At 41.6% G+C, this 13,143-nt stretch overlaps 1 protein-coding gene across 2 annotated transcripts in view; it reads left to right on the top strand.

Annotated features, from left to right (window-relative positions):
- Positions 1-13,143, top strand: part of Lepr (leptin receptor) — an 84,324-nt gene that overhangs the window by 24,912 nt on the left and 46,269 nt on the right. For both annotated transcript variants that reach the window (XM_041651956.1, XM_041651955.1), the window contains exons 3-4: positions 1,062-1,391; positions 3,949-4,072. In XM_041651956.1, coding sequence (XP_041507890.1) covers positions 1,062-1,391; positions 3,949-4,072 — 454 coding nt within the window. The remainder of the gene's footprint in view (positions 1-1,061; positions 1,392-3,948; positions 4,073-13,143) is intronic.

Below are 13,143 nucleotides of genomic sequence, written 5' to 3'. Positions count from 1 at the left end.
TATAGAATCAGACAGAATAGCGTCCACACATCCCGCTTATTCACCTCTCTGCTCGGCTTAAATCCTGGCAACCAGTATCCTTGGTGGAATCATGCAGATTGTGTCATCGTGATGGTCTCTTAAGGATATATGTGTACATTTCCTGTGTCTTTTCATTGCTTGGTTTTATTCTTTTCCTTTGAACTGAATATTATGCCTTTGTCTGAATTCCTCACTTTATCTGTTTGGAAACCAAAGAACATTCTGTTTGCTTCTGTTTCTTTATACTTTGTTGCATTTAATTCTTCAAAAGCTCTCATTCCACATACAATTCTAAGAATTCTCACACTGCGTTAGGGAATGTATACAATGAGGATGTCACCAAATTATTCAGATTCATTTGTAAAATGAAGAAAGGTAGAGAGTTAATTGTTTATTTTCAAGAATTTCTTACTTAAAGAACAGCTCAAAATTTGCAGCTTTTTGCATATAGTGCTGCAAATGCTCTTAGGTCTATATTGAAAAGGTAATGATTTACTTGCAGTGTGAGTTTCCTGGAAGGACTGTTTTCCATCATTTCCTGGGGGTTTTCCTATAGGATATTATACATCTCGAGACTCCTGGGAAAGTTCAAGAGACCTTGCAACTCTCTTTAAGTTAGAGACAAACTTTCTCCGAAAGCATTAACATACTGTCGTGATCCTTCTCATGGAGATTAAGAGTGCTTTAGTCCTTATTGATATCATTAAACATCCAGACATTTCTTATTTATTCTAAAAGAATAATTTTACTATAAAAAGGAAGAAAATTAATGTAAATTTTCTCATGCTAAAATATAAACTTGCTTGATTAACAAAGAAAATTGATGCATGAATTTCCAAAGCAGAGGTGCCAAAGAATGGAATTAGTCCAGTAAGTCTATCAAGTTCTCAGGTCTGATGCACTGGGAGGTGGAAGCTCAGACTTATTCACTTGAAGGTTAAGTATTTCTGAGGACTGCACCCTTTAGTCTCAAGCATTTTCTAGTTACATCTTTGTCAAAATGATCACTTGTGTCCTGTGTCTTTTTCCTGTCCGAACAGAATTCCTTTATGGGATAGCTGCACTTCACCTGGCATATCCAGCTGCTCCCTGGAGATTTAAATTGTTTTGTGCACCACCAAACGCAACAGGGGACGCCTTTCTCTCACCTGCCGGAATCCCCAAGAGGGCTTCGGCTTTGAGTGGGGGTTATGAAGCAGACGTCGAAGCAAGCTTTAACGCAAGTGGTGTCTACGTGTCTGAGTCATCCCAAACCGTTTTCCACTGCTGCTTGGGGACTGAGCGAGGTACAAACTGCTCTGTGCTAGCAAGTAAAACCGAAGGGAAGATGCTGGCTTCAACAGTAAAGGCTTTAGTCTTTCGCCAGCTAGGTAAGTACTTTCATGTCCCAAGTCTACACTGTTGTGTTATGCCTGTATCCGTCAAAATGTTTTAATTATCCATAGCTTGTATGAATTAGCTATCTTATTATGTGATTAACATGCATTATAACTTTTATGTAGTTTTAAAATTAGGATTCATTGTGTGACAAATAAGCATGCTCTGTTCATTTTTATAGCTTGCAAAACTATCATTAAGGGAACTATTTTACTTATAAATGTGCCCTTTGGAGTCTAAATTTTCTTGGAAGCAAAAAAAAAATACACACTTGAAATAGATAAAATATCAAACTACTAACACCACTGTTGTAGTAGTGAAATTTCAAAATGTTTAAAATTATAATGAATTGTGCAGGCAAGGAATCTCCCCGAAACCATATGTTATGCTGAGTGAGTTTAATTGTTGTCTTAAGAATAATGTATACTGCCGGGCCGTGGTGGCGCACGCCTTTAATCCCAGCACTCGGGAGGCAGAGGCAGGCGGATCTCTGTGAGTTCGAGACCAGCCTGGTCTACAAGAGCTAGTTCCAGGACAGGAACCAAAACCACAGAGAAACCCTGTCTTGAAAAACCAAAAAAAAAAAAAGAATAATGTATACTGAAAGCAGCAAGCTTAGTTAGTTTTGTATATGAAAATTAAAACAGAAAAACTATTTTTAAGTCTTTTGAAGGTACAGAGAAGACTCAACTGGCTCAATTATATGAAAAGACCCCCAAATAGGGAAGAATAGGCATACCTAAGTAAGGACTCTTGTGTGGTGTTAGTTGGATTTTCCAGTTGATATTAATGACCCTTCAGTCCAGATAATTCTTTAGTCTGACCAGCCCTGGTCTCTACACAGTACTAAAAGAAATATCTTTATCTGTAACTGTAATATCTATCTTGAGCCTGTCATTGTGGCACATGAATGGCAAAGACAGGAGGACTGTGAGTTCCAGACCAGCCTGGGCTATGAAGTGAGACAGCAAACCAAACAAAAGAAATCTTTAGATATTGTCAGATGTCCCCCATATACCTGGTTTAGCACTGTACACAGGAAAAAGCATCCTAAGTTGAAATCAGTTTAAGAGTAAGAAAGGATTGGAGAGATGGCTCGGTGGTTAAGAGCACTTGTTGTTGTTCTCACAGAGGACCTGGGTTCGGGGGCTCAGTGGTTAAGAGCACTTGCTGCGTTTGCAGAGGACCTGTTTTGGTTCTTAGCACTTACATCAGGAGACTCACAGCTACTTCTAACTCCAGTTCTAGGTGATATGAAGTTCTTTTCTGGCCTCTGTGGACATGCATACCTTTGGTGCACTTAAAATCATGCAGGCACACACACACACACACACACACACACACACACACACACACACACACAGAGAGAGAGAGAGAGAGAGAGAGAGAGAGAGAGAGAGAAAATAAATCATTGCAAAAAGAATAATGATAAAACTTATTTTTTTGTAAAACTAGATTTTAAAAACAAGTTAGTAGGAATAATTCCAATAGAGTTCATAAATGTTGAAGCTTTTTGATTACTAAGGGAATAGCTTATCTGATCCATTGATTATTAAATATACTAAGATTGAACAAGATCTTAATAATGAGTCCTGAATGACAAAAAATGCCACTACATTCTTTATTTCTGAGGGGAAATCATTACCATACTATGTATTTCAACTTTATAAGTGGATCATAACTAGTTAACATTTAAGTGAACTAAAGTTTTTGTGACAAAAATTAGGAGAGTAAGTAGTGGCTTACAAGATTTTAATTTGTTCTTTTTTCATATGGGTTTCTCCTTCATACAAGGTCCCCAAAAGCTAGAAATACTTCTTATTTGGTTAACTGTTAGTGTTGTCAGTTTTGCCTTGTTAGTCATATATTTTTTAAAAGATTTACTTTAACTTTTATTTACACACACGCACGTGCATACGTGCGTGTGTGTGTGTGTGTGTGAGTGATGGCACATGTGTTTGGTTGCGTGTGGAGGCCAGAAGATGACCTTGGGTCCTAGGCCTCTGGAGTTACAAGTGGTTACAGGTTGTTGTTTTGATCTGTTGACCTAAGATAAATAAAAGTGAGTCTTGTCCTGCTTAAGTAGCTTGAGATTAAAAACAAGTTGAGAAATGGTAATTGAATTTAATTCTCTGATTTAAAACAGGTTGGAGCAAGGCGGGGAGGGGGAACACCGAGGTACAGAGCAGAGGGATTGAAGGCCCTGAATGGCTTAGGCAAACACACTCCAAACAGCCTGTTTTCCCCCTTCTCAGAATGGGCAGTGGAAATAGTATCAGAACACTGCCAAATTCAGTTTAGTGCTTCTTTTTGACTGGGTTGTTGAGAGTGTTTTTCAGGTTTAATGCAGTTTATTTTTATGTTTGTATGTATTTATTGATGGTTTTTCAAGACAGGGTTTCTCTGTAGCTTTTGAGTCTGTCCTGGAACTAGCTCTTATAGACCAGGCTGGCCTCGAACTCACAGAGATCCTGCCTCTGCCTCATGAGCTCTGGGATTAATGGCGTGTGTCACCACTGCCCAGTTTAATGCAGTTTATTGTTAATGCAGGTATAAACTGGGACATCGAGTGCTGGATGAAAGGGGACTTGACCTTATTCAGTTGCCACATGGAGCCATTGCTTAAGAACCCCCTCAAGAATTATGACTCTAAGGTCCATCTTTTATATGATCTGTGAGTACCGATGAGATTAATCTGGCTAGTCATATGACATGATTTGTTTAAAGCACAGATGTAGGTTATGAACCCCTCCCCACCCCTGCACTTTCTTTGCAGCTGTGCACATTATACAAAGTTGTTTGTATGCTTTTACATCCATCTTCCCCATTAGGTTTCCCCTTTCTCTTCCTGTATATGTAGGTGTGGAGACGCTGCAGATGTGGATGGACATACAGTCTAAAAGAAGTGTGAACATTGTCGTCTGTGTGAGCTGGCTAATGCGTTTATTATAGGAATTACCCTAATGTTCTTTCCAACACCTCCCTATCCACTTGCTGACTGAGAGAGGTTGTTCACTGTGTATAAACTGCATTGAAAACATTGCCAACATGAATGGCCTTTAAAAACTTGATATTGTCTTTAGGAAGATTTTAAATGGATGGGCAGCAGCTGGAGACCTGTCAGAAGGACTGAGGTTTTATTGAGGGCCTGATATAATGAGGAAGATGAAGAGATGCCTACTTTCTAATGACCTGGTAAATTCACAAAGCCAGCAGAACTCAGATGCACCATGGCAGGAGGACTTGGGGTTTATAGGCTGCCGCCCTGAAGGAGACTCCTTCTGTGGTGGGTAGCTGGATTAAAGATGCGTCCAGGAAAATACCCAAATTGAAAGAGCTGACAATGCTTCAGTAATGAAAGGGGACAAGGAAGAAAGTGAAGGCTCTAGTTTCCAGTTTATATGGATTGATTAAACCATCATAAGGAACACTAGATGTTTTTGTAAGCTATTTTAGAGATTCTGTAAGGGTGTAAGGTGCCTAAGATAAAAGAAGGTGCCTAAGATAAACTTCCATCCTTAAAAATATCTATACAGTAAGAGCTGAAAGATAGAGAGAAGTGACGTGAAAAGCCAACTTCTGGGCAGGGCACAGACACTGCAATCAGGAACTCACAGCACCTGTGGTTACCTGCACTGGGCCTGCTCAAGACTGGCTCTGTCCATAATCATTCATGGATGTGGGAGAGCTTCTTGGGGCTCTACTCAATGTATTAGTCACTTTTTTATTTCTTTGATAAAACATCCTGGCCAAAGCAATTCATAAAGAAACAGAGTTTAATTGGGCTTATGGTTTCAGAGGCTTAGGATGGAAGAGAGAAGGGATGGCAGCACAAACAGCTGAGAGCTCACATCTCAAAATGCAAAGTTGGCAATAGAGAGCACAGGGGGAATGGTGCAAGTCTTTTGACACCTCAAAGCCAACCCCTAGTGGCATACTTCCTCCTACTAAGCCACGCCTCCTAACCCTTCCCAAACAGTTCCACCAACTGGGAGCCAAGTATTCAGAGATATGTGTCTATGGCAGCCATTCTCACTCAAACTACCACAGCCTCTATGCTGAACTAAGAGCTGCAGATGGATTCTGGGAGAGGAAGGGTCATTGTCTTTACTTATGTAGCCACTGGTGATCCTACCAGGTCCAAATAGACAGTTCAAAACCCACGATGGCCCTGGTTAAGCTTAATGGGTCACAATGCAAAATAAAAAGAGTTGACTATAGGAAAAGGATTTGTGGGGGAGGGATAGGGGTTGGCAGAAGGGAGTTAAGAAAGGGTAGAGTGAGAGCAATCAGAATGTTTTACACACATGTATGGAAGTGTCAAGATACTAATCATTGACTAAGTATTAAAAACTCAAAAGTATTATTCAGCATTTCTCCCTCAAACCAATGACACAAGTTCTATTATAGTTTTTTTAATTACTAATTTTCCGTTTTTGCCTTAAGCCTCATTTATGTGGCTCCAGCTACTGAAATTTGCAAACAGTCCTTTTTAGTAGCAGAGAGACAAATACTTGTTATCTGGTTCAGGTGTTTTGAAAGCATGTGCCTATGACTAAACACAGCTGTCCCATCTTTGGTTCAGAAGGCAGGTGGTAAAGGAACACCTGCTCTTAAAGCACAGCAGAAGTTCCAGAGCTAAGAACCCAAAGTCCAGCAGCAAGTATTGGTGATAAAAGGAAGAATGAATGTTTGTGAGGCCTCTAGTCCACGCCATATTTACTTACTGGCTTTACCAAAAATGTGTACTTTGTTGAGTGGAATTAAAGTTGTGTTTACCCTCATGACCATGTGAGCTATTGGGTACATTCAGTCCTTCTGTGGTCTCAGTCAGGGGCTAAAATGATTGGCATGGCCATTCCTTTGACATATATCATTCTGCTTGTATGACAAAAGGAGAATTATTTTTTAATGATTGAATAAAAAGTCCTAGACTTAAGAATCTGCAGCCATAATTTAGGTAAAGTTTAGTTGATTTCTTTGAGTCATTCTGGCCAAAAGGGACCACTGATCTGACAATTAATTCTAAATCCAAGTAAGAACCCACACTTAATCTACTGACTTGTAAGTATTTTATTAGCTCTTCCTATACATCTGATAGCAGGAAGCCTTTATACTGACTGTCTTATACATTCCCAACCCTTGGCAATTCATCTGTGAGCCACAGGCAATGGGCCTTCATTTCTGTTAGTTCAACATGCACAAATCATTAATGTGATGGTTTGAAGGAAAATGGCCCCCAGAGGAGTGACAGTGTTAGGAAGTGTGGCCTTAATGGAGAAAGTGTGTCACTATGGGGTGGGCTTTGAGGTCTCTTTTCTCAAGCTTCACTCAGTGTGACAGTCAGTTGACCTCCTGTTGCCTGCAAGATGTAGCACTCTCGGCTCCAGCACCTTGTCTGCCTGCACACTGCCATGCTCCCCTTCATGGACATAAAGGACTGAACCTCTGAAACTGTAAGCGAGCCACCCTCAATTAAATATTTTCTTTATAAGAGTTGCCATGGTCATGGTGTCTCTTCACAGCAATAGAAAACCCCAACTAAGACAATGAAGTTGTCCATCATCATATACATATACTTAAGGAGATATATTACATGATCATCTCAATTGATGCAGGAAAGGCCTTTGACAAAGTTCAGCATCTCTTTATGGATGAAAGCCTTGAAGACATCAGTAATAAAAAGAAAGTACTTTAACATAAAGACCTTATGAGACAGACCTGTAGCGCAGTTCTCTCTCTCTCTCTCTCTCTCTCTCTCTCTCTCTCTTTCTCTCTCTCTCTTTCTTTATATTATTTATACATGTGTTTGTAGGTCATGAGTCTAGAAAAGGGATCATGAGAAGAGAGGAAGAAATCTTAATGGAGGCATAAAACATAATGATGAAATACACATACTCGGGAAGCAAAAGTGGAGAACTAACCCAGATAGAGAGAGAACCAGCTCTGGGGGTGAGCAGCACATAGAAGCAATAGAGAAGGAAATTACCGAGAACAAAGTGTGAGGAGACATATGTATGAAGAACCTGCAGTGAATCCCAGTCCTTAGTATTGTTACCTAAACAGTTCATTAAGAAGAAAAGAAAATCTCAAAAAAGATGTAAAAATGAATGCCATGGGAACAACTATATTGTAGAGTTATCTTCCTTTCCATAACAGGCGATCAGTTCACCGCGACCTTGGACTCTGCACGCTTTACAAAGGGAGAAAGCTGTTGATGGCAGTTGTCCCTCTCCAGAAGTGCACCCAGTGACGCATGATTCCCTTCTGTGCTCTATCTAACGTGTCTGAAAATAACCAATGAGAGTCAGTGTGGCACGGGTGGTGCCTGCTCCTGCATGGCTAAATTGAGCATATTCCTTTATCTTTAGTACATGCATAAGATACAGTTTTAGAAATACTATGTCTTCACCTCCATCTCTGCCTTTATTGGTAACTAATAATTGCCACGAAAAAAAAAACACTGAAATAACAGATTTGACTGAGTCCTTGTCCCTAAGACAAACAACCTCACCAGACACATGTGAAAACCATAGTTAGAGTCTAGTTAATTCTCCGTTTGGGGCAGGCTGGAGGGAGAACCAGCTAGCCAAATCTAGCAGATTTCAAAAACACTGGGTGTGCTGGTTCAATTTTTGTCAACTTGACACAAATCTGGAAGAGAGGCTCTCAGCTGAGGAACTGCCTCTATCAGACTGGCCTGTATACATGTCTGTAGAGCATTTTCTTGATTGCTGGTTGGTGCAGGAGGGTCCAGTCCTCCATGGACAGTGCTATTCTTGGCAGGTGGGCCTGGGTTGTATAGAGATCAAGCCAATGAGCAGCTTTTCTCGGTGGTTTCTGCTTCAAGTTCCTATGTTGCGCTCCCAAGGTGTCTTTCCCCCATGGTGGACAGGAACCTAGAAGCCGAATAAACCCTTTCTCCCTCAAGGTGTTTTTAATCACAGCAATAGAAAAGCAGACTAGAGTCATGGGGAGAGTGATCATGGCTGTCAGTGGAAAGTACTTCCGAAGGACAGGTGGATAAATCCCTGGCCTCTTTCTAGTTGTTAGGGCATTGAATCTTAACCTTGCTTGTTCAGCCTCCATTGGCATTTGCTGTTTGTGGGCATAATCTGCCAGGATTTCCAGACCTTCAACTTGTGTTATATTTTATGTACGCTGTGTCCAGGGCCATCCTTCTGTGTATGTGTGTGTGTGTGTGTGTGTGTGTGGTGGGGTGGGGCATTGGAAAATAGTCTACTCAGAGCTGAAATTCTGTGAGTTATCTTTGCCCATGGCTAGGAAATTAATTTTGGTGTTGGGTCATAAAATGGAGGTTGCATTTATGGATGGGAAGCTCTTTGCTTCTTTCACCAGTAGGGATGTCTACTTCTCAGATGCTTATGCCCAGAAAGGTAGTTTCTGCTTAAATGCTGTGGGGTTCGAAGCCAGAGAGAGTATATATTGTATTATATCTAGATACTGATTCCAGGCTGTTGGTTTTGATTGAGTGTCATTCCCGGATCTTTGGCTTCTAGAACCAATTCTATTCGGAAGACTACTAAAACATCTCTGAATGCTTTGGCAATGCTCTTATGCACAATGCTTTATGCAGCATTATTTTATGGCCAAGTAAGTTCCTTATTCAGAAATGCTGGTACTTGCTTTAAGACAGTAGTTAAATGTATCTTTTTATTTTAAGGAAATCACCATTTTGTTCCATCAAAATTCACAAGCAAAATCGTTCAAAGGCTTCCATGTGTGAAAAAAGTGTGTTTTTCCAGGAGCTAAAATTTGATGTTTAAAAAGGATTTAAAAACCCTATAAATATGTCCTCAAATGGACAGCATTGTTTGAGCTCAGTTATTAATGTTTGTCTGAGAACCTGAAGGAGAGATACTCTAACAAATGTGATATGCTGGGACTGCTTTAGACATTTATTTTTGACCAGGGAGGAAGTTCTTCCTTTCCTTTGTAAGGTCCCTACTGTGAGCCTCACGTTATGAATGTGTGGAAATAGTGTTCACAACGGGATTTCCCTTTGTTATGTAAGGAGACTTTTCTTGGTGAAGCTATACACACTGATAATCACTCCAGATAGGGAGCCCACGACAGACCAAAGTAAGGATACCATCAAAGTCCACCTTGGTGAACCAATGAGTTTTATTGGGGTTACATACAGGAATATGGGTGGGGAGTTACTTACAGGAAAAGAAATGACAAAAACAGACGCACCACCAAAGCCCGCCCCAGTATGTGTGACAGCTCAGCAAAGTCAGGGACTTGGAAAACACTGCACACCTGCAGGCGGCTCAACAGGTTGTTTCCAGTGACTCAGTTGATCTAAACCCCTTTTAGTCATCAGTCTGGCTGATTTCTCATTCTTACTGTTTACTCTGGGAGGGAGGGCAGGACCTAGTAAATCTAGTCAGTTTCAGGGACTTCCTGAAGCTATTTGAGTTGTCTACCTTCTGGCTTAAGGAACTTTTCTGCAGGATGTTTCTGTCTGGTAGGAAAGCCCTACAGAATACCTTTCATTGTCTAGCTGACAAGGTGTTGTAAAAACATAAAATGCTGCAGCCAAGTTTGGAATTGTGGACATGTAATAAAAAGAGGCACACATGAATTAAGAGGGAGTAGAGAGCATTTGCGAATGCCCGCGGCACAGACGACAGAGCTGGAAGACTGAAGGCTTGAGCTAGGAAGCCAGTGAACACAGGAGCAATGTCCAGGTCATGTCAAGAAGAGTTGCCTGCCAAGTCACGCTGGGAAGCGACTTTGGACCCTCCTGACTACTAAAGGCAGCTTCACTTTTTCCACTCCCAGGTTTTCGATCAACATTTGGTGATTTCAAAATCCACACACACGAGCTTCAGAGCCTTGAACGGCTTCACTGTTCTTCCTGACCCCGCCTACTGTACCTGTTGTCACATGCATTCTCCAGACTTTGTCAACACTTATAAACCTGCTTTTCCTAGAAACTCAATACGAAGAATTCCACACCTTGACCAGCTTTCCTCTCAGCCATGCTAGTCCTGTCCCTCTGTAGCTTCAGGAATGATGCCTCATGAGTCTTGGCTTCTCTCTCTTGAGGTACTTGGTCTCATTCTTTGTGACCTCCCTTCTTTGTCTCCTTTGTGAAAGATACCCATGTCTTTCCCTGAGTTTTCCTTGGTAGGTCGCTTCACTGTGTTTGTGTCCAATATTGACGTAAGTCAGTTTTCATTATCTCCCTTTCTACCCGGAAGTGCCTGACCCCAGATTACCCAAAGGACTGGTGGGGAGGCTTTGGATGTTGCTTCACCCAGGAGAAGTAAACAAGATTTTTCAAGGAAAGTTACCCAGAGTCACTAGGCTTTTGCTACCTCACTGACCGTACCACAGTTTTCAGATTTATTCAAAAAGCGAATAAGCCCTTTCACTTCTGTTTTTCCTCAGATGCCATTTCTTGACTTTAACTTATTTCTGGAGAGACTAGATATTACATAATTCCCATGTCCTAGTAGTTAGACAGATTTTTATTAGCTGGTAGGACAATGAGGATGGATCTGTCCCTCATGGACTTTGGGCCCTACCTCCTATTTTTCTGGTAATGTAAGAAAGGAAGACCCTCCTTAGCATTTAAATTCTTTATTGAAAAGTGAAAGTATCTAGGCTCTATGGAGGCCCACTAAGACAAAACTTTTTTTGTCAGAAGAACAGAATCGAAATTCTACCTCTTGGCATGGGGGGTGACGTGACCTTCTAAATGACCTTCTTCAAAGAGTTACTATAGTTGTCCTGTCAATCACTGGACCAGTAACCTACTCTTCACTCACTCAGACCTTGTCAGAAACCTGTTTCCCCGACAGACTTGTGAGGTGAGGGGCAGACTAATTAGCCGCTTAGTGAGATAGTCTGTCTTACCCGGAAGCCCCTTCACCACTCAGTGGTTTATGGAGCCGCTGCCTGTTCACTTTTCTGAGTTACTCAGAAAATCGTAACTTCTTATTTTCTTTCCATTTTGGATGCTGGCTAAACCCTAAGCATGCTCTCCCTGGCATTCTGGGTTTACCCGTTTTTCTCCATCTTCCACCACGCAGCTGCTGGTCGACATCCAAATGGTTGCCTCCCTCTCTTCCTCTTTTTTATCTCACCCCTCCAGGTAGCTGCTGAGGTGTGCAGCCTTCCTGCCCTGGTGCTTTTCTCTCAAATTCCACCAAAATTATCCTTGAGCTTCCTTCTGAGGGGCATTGGCCAGGGAGGGTGGTCTTTTTGGTCACGGGTGTTGCTCCCATTGGTAATGCAGATGCAGAGGGCCAGCAAGCAAACTGCTTCCTAAGACGAGGAAATATTTAGAAAATCAAGCATGAGCTGGTGAGAAGCTAGCTGATCTCATACTTGGGAAGAGCTTGGGGTAGTTCAAATCTATCTTTACATTAATTTATTTGTGTTTATGTGTATACACATGTGTGGGTGCGTGTGTCACGGCACGGCCATGGCCAGAGAACTTGCAGGGGTCAGTTCTCTTTTTCATGGGTTCCAGAAATCAAACTCAGGCCATCAGGTTGACGACAGGTGCCATCTATTAGGGTCAGGGGTGGGTTTTTTGTTGTTGTTTGTTTGTTTTCTGACTTGGAGATGTTGACGAACAGCGAGTATTTACTGAGGGTTCTTTGACTCGCTCTGTCTTTCAAATGATACAGCCAACTGTCTGCCAGACTTGGGCATGTGCTCGTTTTCGTTTTGAGTTATGGGGTATTGTTGTCATTACCGGGGTGTCCCCAGCTGAGAAGGCAACACCAGTGGGTTGGTAGAGGGCACAGAGATGAACCACTCAGGAGATGACTTCAGGGAACGTCATCTACTTTATTGCACGGGAGTGGTGACTTATATGGTGGAAGGAATCAAAGCAGGCACTAAATTGCCTGAGCTGTTTATGATGGGAGAAGTTTCCAGAATGCAGCACAGGACTGGGAAACTTGGGCAGCACCTGGCGATATTGCTGAATTGAGGTGACAGAGAGAGGGATGCAGAGGATGTGAGGGGACTCATATCCATGGGTAAAGTGCTTGAACCCAGGACATGGTCAGTGTGGACTCCTGAGCTGAATATCAGCCTCCTCATGATGCCGGATATGAAGAACTTGGAGAAGAGAAAATTGATTGCCAAGGGCTGTAATCTAGATAATTAATGGAATATATGCATATATATGCATATATATGTACATATTATATATAATCTTTTGTTGTTATTTAGACAGGGTTTCTCTGTGTAGAACTGGCTGTACTAGAACTTGCTCTGCAGACCAGGGTAGCCTCAAACTCACAGAGATCTGCCTGCCTCTGCCTCCCAAGTGCTGGGACTAAAGGTGTGCACCACTACCGCCCTGGTTGGGGTACCATTTTTATCAGCTCATGGTATAAAACTTCAAATAGTCAATTTGCAAAGCTAATGTTGGTGAAGTTACTCTTCAAGAGCTCTAAACTGGGGTTGGCTGTCATCTTTCCTAAATTAAAACCTCAGGTGCCACTCTTTGGTGGTATTTCATACCAGTTTAGCATAGACCTGGCTTAGAGAATGCTAGTAATTTTATAGAGAAATTTCCTGGGAAGAAAAGAATGACTGTATCAGAGGACCGAAAGTGCCTCCTGTGAACCACGTCTGGCTGTTAGCAACAAATTCTGAGCTCTAAATACTTATGTCTCTACCTAGAAAATTTTGCACAAGGTAAGTCTTGTAAATAAGCCAGATTTAAAATCAATCTGACAGATGTTTTTGCAT

This window comes from Microtus oregoni, unplaced genomic scaffold (assembly GCF_018167655.1).
Source record: "Microtus oregoni isolate MIOR12 unplaced genomic scaffold, Mior012 000005F_ref0000423, whole genome shotgun sequence".
Lineage (NCBI taxonomy): Eukaryota > Metazoa > Chordata > Mammalia > Rodentia > Cricetidae > Microtus > Microtus oregoni.
Note: the sequence above shows the minus strand (reverse complement) of the source record. Positions and strands in the feature narration are given on the sequence as shown.